Genomic DNA, 7,728 nt, shown 5'->3' with positions numbered 1-7,728 from the left:
TATATTTAATCAATTCTTATTTATTCTTATTCCATATGTATTTTTTCTAATTGATTTGGTTTCCAGTATTAAGTTTTTTATTCTATATGTATTACTATTCTAATAAGTTTTTTATTTGAAAATTTTTTATTATATTCAAATTTTGAATATTTTGTTTTTAATTTAATATGAATTATTTATAAATATTTTTAATTTTACTTATATTTGAATTTCACTTTAAATATACATTTGTAATTTATGATTTTCATTATTTAATATTTTGTAATATATTTTTTTTACATGACGTGGGAACCCGCAACTGCTATCCGAAAGTGCACACTAGGTAAAACTCCGGCCGAACCTAATACTCTGCAAACCAGACCCGACGGATTTGATTTACTTTTGTTAGTGTATTTGTTTTCCTTTTTGTTAGTATATTGTTTAAACTTTATTTTCAACGATAAAAGAGAAAATGCGATAAGAAGATCAAAATTTTTTTTCATGGATACAGATGAATTTATTTCAAAATTTATTGTAATATTTTATTTAATAAAATTATAAATAAATATTTTTAATATAACTTACATTTAAATTTAAACTGGGTATATAAGTTTTATTTGATTTATGATTCACTTAATTAATATAATTTGTTTGCTTTTGTTTTTGATACTATGTATATTATTTAGTACTCCCTCCGTCCACAAAAAAAGTATACAATTACTTTTGGCGCGGTGTTTAAGAAATAATAGTATTTTAATTATAGTGGGTAGTTAAAAGTAGTGTAATGATATTTTTGCCCTTGCTTTTTGGTGTAAAAGTAATGATGTGATGTAAAGTAGGGGTATTTGTGGAAAAAAATAAGGTATTTAATAAAATGTTTACTTTGTAATTGGACGTCCCAAAATAGAAATATGTATACTTTCTAACTGGACTGGACGGAGGGAGTATATTGTTTGAATATTGCAAACTAACAACAATATTTAAACTACCACAAAATATTAATAATTCCTTTATTTCCCATTGATAGATATCAAGTTCTTTCAAATTTATTTTGATTTTTAATTTAAGAGCAATTATAAATAATTAATTATCATCTCTATTATGTTTGAGTTTAAATTGAATTATATATTCTATGAAACTTATATTGGCTTACTTAATATTCTTTATTTAGTTTAATTACTGTATTTTTTTTTATCTTATATAAATTAATTTTACCTATTTTCATACAATTGTTTTTTTATTAAAATAATATTATTATTTAAAATATAAGATTAAATTAAATATCACATTATATAATCACTCGTGTATAACACAAGGTATAAGCTAATTATTAATATATTATAATTACTGTAATATAAATAATAATTATATTTATTTGACCCGAACTAGTATGATCTAACGCGGGTTAGCCTACCTTCAATTTGCAGCGGTATCAACTAGCTGGTTTAGGTCCGTATTTAAGAAAGTTTACAAATCTAAAACTTAACCATGTTAAAAAGATAAGACAGAATGAAATGGAATTAACCCATTTCGACGCTTCTACTTGAAGCACAACATCGTATGTTAAAATACTTGTCTAAGAATGTTAGCCGAATGACAGTCCACGTCATGCATGACCGCTGTTTCATTCATATCATTTACTTACTCCAATCCATTTTAGTCCAATGTTGACTTGCTATCTTTCTGTCTCTCCCAATCAATCACTCACTAACATTGAAAAGCAAACTTGTCATTTGTATCCAATCCATCCATCCACCTAGCAAATTTTGCTTCATTTCTCCCTATTCGTCACCCCAAACGTCATCATTTCTAACCTCATCTGCTCACGCCTATATATCCTCCTCCCAGCCTTGCTGACCACTCAACTCCAACATCTACCTACACATTTTATACTACTAATACTAATACGCCCACCAATGGAATTGCGCCACGTGCTCCTGATATCCTTCCCCGCACAGGGCCACATCAATCCCGCCCTTCAGTTCGCCAAGCGCCTCCTCCGCCTCGGCATCCGGGTAACTTTCGTCACCAGCATTTACGCCCGCCGCTGTATGGACAAGACCGCCGGCGCCCGCGCACTGCCTGACGCCCTCTCTTTCGCCCTCTTCTCCGACGGATACGACGATGGCTACGACCGCGAAACCCTTGATCATGACTACTACATGTCCAATTTGCGGACCAATGCCTCCAAGGCTTTGAGGGACGCCATTGCTGCCGCCGCCGACCAGGGCTGCCCCGTCACGCGCCTCGTCTACACTATCCTCCTGCCATGGACCTCCCAGGTGGCGCGTGACTGCAACGTCCCCAGCGCGCTGCTCTGGATTCAACCTGCCACCGTCCTTGACATATATTATTACTATTTTCATGGCTTCCAAGACGAGATCGCCTCCAATTCCGGCGACCCGTCGTGGCGGCTTCAGCTCCCCAGAGGACTCCCCCCATTCTCAAAACGAGACCTTCCATCGTTCCTCCTCCCGACAACCTCGGAGAAGCATAAATTCGCGCTCCCGATTTTTAAGGAGCAGGTGGACTTGCTGGACAGCGAGGAAAGGCCGAAAGTGCTTGTCAACACATTTGACGCGCTGGAAGCAGATGCACTCAAAGCCATCGACGGCTACGAGCAGATCGCCATCGGGCCGTTGATTCCATCCGCCTTCTTAGACGGTCAGGATTCGTCCGACAAGTCCTTCGGCGGCGACCTTTTTGAGATCAAATGCAACAATTACTTGGAGTGGCTGAACACGCAGCCCAAATCATCTGTTGTCTACGTGTCGTTCGGCAGTTTGCTTAGGCTGCCGAAGCCGCAGCTGGAGGAGATCGGAAAAGCTCTGATCGACTCCGGCCGACCATTTCTGTGGATAATCCGATCGGACGACGTGGAGGGGAATTCAATGAGTCGATTGGCGGAGCTGGAGAAGATGGGGAAGATCGTGCCGTGGTGCTCGCAGTTGGAGGTTCTGACGCATCCGTCGGTGGGATGCTTCTTGACGCACTGCGGCTGGAATTCGACGCTGGAGAGCGTATCGTGCGGCGTTCCGGTGGTGGCGTTCCCGCAGTGGACGGATCAAGGGACGAATGCGAAGCTGATTGAGGAGGTGTGGCGGACGGGCGTGCGAGTGAGGGTGGAGGAAGAGGATCGGGCGGTGGAGAACGAGGAGATAAGGAGGTGCATCGAGGCAGTGATGGACGGCGGGGATCAGAGCAGAGAGGTGCGGCGGAACGCGGAGAAGTGGAAGGGATTGGCTAGAGATGCTGTGGACGAAGTTAGCGGGTCTTCTACAAGGAATTTGGAGGCCTTTTTTGCTTAAATGGCAGTAATTATTAATGGCATTCATAATGACGACGGTGTTTTTTTTTTTTTTTTTTTTTTTGTTTTTGTTTCAATCTATCTAAAAACTGCAATCTAGTAATACGAGATCTAGTAATACGATGTAGCGTATAATATTAATTTTCTTATTATTCTTATTATTATTTTATGTTATATTATGAACCGTGCCAGTTGGATCAAGTTGACTTCAAGTGTTAGGAAAATCCCTACGTATCTAGTTGTCGGCGGATCCTCGGCATCACGCCTTCTCACCCCATCCAATATCATCGATGGAATGGCGTGTACTTAGTTGTGTTTCTCGGTTGAATTTAAAAAAATTTGGTTTAAATTTGATATTAAAATAATATTTGATAAGATATTTTGTTATAAATTTTTTTTTTTCGAAAAACGTAGAATTCAAATAGTAAAATTTGAAAAAAACTGAGGTAAAGAAACATACCCTTAATGTTTTTCTCTAAAAAGAAAATTAAAACAAAAATTGTCAGAAAATTATTATACTGCGAGAGTATAAAATTAATTATCGAAGAATAAAATAATTTATTGAAATAAATTCAATTAGTAATATTAATTTATCGAAATATATTTGATAATTTCAGTAATTTCATCAAAATAGATTCAATAATCACGTCGAGTCAAGGTAGAACTTCTCTCCGTACAAACGAATACGCCCCAGTAGTGCCTCCGGTTCGTGGCGCAACGTTCCCAAAAATAAGACGACGTTCGTCTCCGAATTAGGTGACACCCTAATATTAATTTCGGAGCTCCAGCGAACTAAAATAAAAAAACTAGAGCTATGTCGGGATTAAGAAATAATTGTCGGATTTGTACCGGACAACTCCTCGAAAACTCTGCCGGAAAACATTTCCGGGGAGGAGAGGATTAGAGAGAGGGAGATGATTTTTCCTTGGTGTTAGTATATCCAAATGAGATACACAACACCCTTTTTATAGGCACTCTCACGGATGTAACGGTCGAAGATTAATTGCATGCAAATAAATTGCTAATAAATTGCAATTTTGAAAACCTACACAACCTAGCAACCTTTTTTATGCAATTTAATTTGCATAATATATCATGCATTAATCATCATTATGCAAATTAAAATTTGAATTGCATAACCACCATGTGTTTTTAACCCTTGCATATAACGGTGATTTCCATACATGTATTCCAAAAACCTCCATGCATGTGTGTATAAACTAAACATAAGTTTTATTTTACATTATGCATGCAATTATATTTGAAATGCATTATATATTCAGCACACATTTGATTTGGGGCTATTTATTGGTTTATAAATGATTTCTTGGGTTTTAGATTTGACAAAAAATATTTGTCATTTCAATTAAGCTCCGGAGTACAATGGACCATATTAATCCATTTATTTACCAAACTCAAGTCGAAGCACAAACCCACAACCATATTATTTGATTCGGGCAGTCGGCGCGTGCCTATGTCTACCGGCATTCAAATGCCTAATAACCATTATATAGTCCATCTGCATTTCAATTCAGTGAATAATCGGTTTTGATAATTATGAATTTAATTTATAAATTAAATTTCATCGATTAAATAAATAACCGATTAACTGATTATCTAATAATCCCCACATGAGTGGAAATGCCTTTAAAAGGACAACACAGCTCAGTTCCCGAGACATTGACACGTCGGGATAGTTAGCTTGTGGCTTTGAACCTTCCTTAGTCAATATTATTGTATGTATCGGTGGCCTAGTTGATTAATTCATTGAACTATTCCATACTTGTATACATTTTATTCAATAATATTTACATGTCGCTATCTCAACTTCATTTTGTTCTCTTGTTATGATCTGTTTCGGTCATGAATCACATCTTTGGATTCATAAGTGTTTCATTTGAAGCGGCCCTCACTTCACACTTATATAAGCAATTCTATCTTAAAGTATCCAACTCTACTTTTAGAATTATTAAGAATCAGTGACTCAACCTCACCACTTTGCACAATACTCGTAGTTTTTCAGGGAATGGTGATCGAGTGTTTGTGTCGAACTATTACAGCTTAGTTTTCCCATTGAACCAAGACTTGGGATTTCCAAGTGATTTGGTTGGGTTACCATTGTAATTGTCTCTTAATTTTTTGGATTTCAGATCCATTTCCTTAGCAATTTATACATTTGATCACGATTTAACGTTTTGGTTAGAGGATCCGCAAGTTTTTCTATTGACCTATAGTCAATATTTATAACCACACTAGTGATCAATTGTTTCACAATATTGTGTTTGTATCGAATATGTCAGGATATGCCATTGTAAATTCAATTTTTAGCCTTTACTTATGCAGTTTGGCTATCACAATATACCATTACCGGAAGTACTTTTTCTTCCAAAATATTTCGTGGATTTTCAACCTCCGGTCATAAAGACATACCCGCTTGTAGACAACGAATATTCCGTGTCACATATCTCGTTAGCATCACAGTACCCTTCAAGTACTGGAGTATATCGCGTGTAGTGTATGCCAAAATTCGAGAAATATATTTTAAATATCTCAAGAAGTTTACTAGCTTTACATAACCCACCGCTTTCTCCGCAAATTTCTTGGGTGGCAGTACTTACAGTTTAACCAGACACACCCCCATACATCAAATATTTGTATGAAGGTTTGTTTTCTTTGCACAATTTATAAGGGATCTTATCCTTACATTCGAGTGAATTTTTATTCAGAATATAATTCGCAGTTAGAATTGCCCCCCACAATTTTTGGGTAATTCTGAATAAATCAACAAGGCATTAATGCATTCCATAACGCCATTCAATTATGGTGAGTATGATGTTGTAGTATGATGAATTATGCAACATAATTCTTCATACAGAGCTACACATTTGTGTCTCCAATTATTTCAAATTGCCTTAAAAATATAGCTCAGCTGATTCGCTGCTTTATTATTATTTTTTTAAGACATTATTGTTTCTCTCTTTCCCCTTAACAGGTAAAGGTAGCAATATCTCATACTATCATTTATTAAGGTGATTAATATTTTTTTCACCTCAAATTTGCACACATTTTAAATCACACATATCAATGTAAATTAAATCCAATGGCTTCACGTTGTTTTTTTTTTTTAACAGTATTAGCCATTTTTGTCTCCACTCAAACTTCACACTTAGTTTGAGTATTAACTTTTCAATATTTAGTAAATTAGAGTTTACTAATCTTTTTATAGCATTTAGATTAGTATTACCCAATCTACAATGCCATAAATCGGCACACTCGAAACAACATTTTGTTCTGTGCGATCGGCATTTGTCGACACAATAGAAACATCGACACCGGATGTGCGTACACTCGAATTGCCGGTACTATCCATGATGTTGGAAATTTGATCGAGCTACAATATTCTAGCAATATATTAAAATATTTGTTTTTACGATTGTTAGAAAATTATTATATTGCGAGAATATCAAATTAATTATCAAAAAATAAATTTTGATATCAAAATAATTAATCGAAATAAATTCGATAATCAATATTAATTTATCGAAATAAATTCGATAATCACGACAATTTACCGAAATAAGTTCAATAATCTCGATAATTTTATCAAAATAAATTCGATAATCTTAGTAATTTCATCGAAATAGATTCAATAATCACGTCAAGTCGAGGTAGAATCTCTCTCTGTAAAAACGAATACCCCCCAGTAGTGCCTCCGGTTCGTGGCGCAATGTTCCCAAAGATAAGACACCATTTGTCTCCGAACTAGGTAGCACCTCAATATTCCGGAGTTTCGGCGAACTAAAATAAGGGGACTAGAGCTATGTCGGGAGACTTAATATTTAAAAAATAATTTCCGGATTTTTATCGGACAACTCCTCGAAAACTCTGCCATAAAACATTTATGGCGAGGAGAGGATTAGAGAGAGGGAGATGATTCCCTTGGTGTTAGTATATCCAAATGAGATGCACAACACCCTTTTTATAGGCACTCCCACGGATGCATGTAACGGTCGAAGATTAATTGCACTCTAATAAATTGCAATTTTGAAAACCTACACACATAGCAAACATTTTTATGCAATTTAATTTGCATATATCATGCATTAATCACCATTATGCAATTTAAAATTTGAATTGCATAACCATCATGTGTTATTAACCCTTGCATATAATTGTGATTTCCATACATGTATTCCAAAAACCTCCATGCATGCATGTGTATATGAACTCAACATAAATTTAATTTTGCATTATGCATGCAATTTGATTTTAAATGCATTCTATATTCATGCATGCATTTGAGGCTATTTATTGGTATATAAATTTAATTTCTTGGGTTTTAGATTTGACAAAAATATTTGTTCATTTCAATTAAACTCCGGAGCACAATGGACTATATTAATCCTTTTATTTACCAAACCCAAGTCCAAGCACAAACCCAC

At 35.5% G+C, this 7,728-nt stretch overlaps 1 protein-coding gene across 1 annotated transcript; it reads left to right on the top strand.

The window, feature by feature from the left end:
• The first annotated feature begins 1,856 nt into the window (after positions 1 to 1,856).
• LOC127249317 (crocetin glucosyltransferase, chloroplastic-like) lies at positions 1,857 to 3,438 on the top strand. Its single transcript, XM_051272062.1, has one exon. It carries the CDS (start codon positions 1,896 to 1,898, stop codon positions 3,285 to 3,287), a length of 1,392 nt encoding a protein of 463 aa, XP_051128019.1. The 5' UTR covers positions 1,857 to 1,895; the 3' UTR covers positions 3,288 to 3,438.
• The last annotated feature ends 4,290 nt before the right edge of the window (positions 3,439 to 7,728 follow it).

The sequence above is a fragment of the Andrographis paniculata genome, unplaced genomic scaffold (assembly GCF_009805555.1).
Source record: "Andrographis paniculata isolate CXL003 unplaced genomic scaffold, ASM980555v1 Contig35END, whole genome shotgun sequence".
NCBI lineage: Eukaryota > Viridiplantae > Streptophyta > Magnoliopsida > Lamiales > Acanthaceae > Andrographis > Andrographis paniculata.
This window is presented reverse-complemented; position numbering and strand designations above follow the sequence as displayed.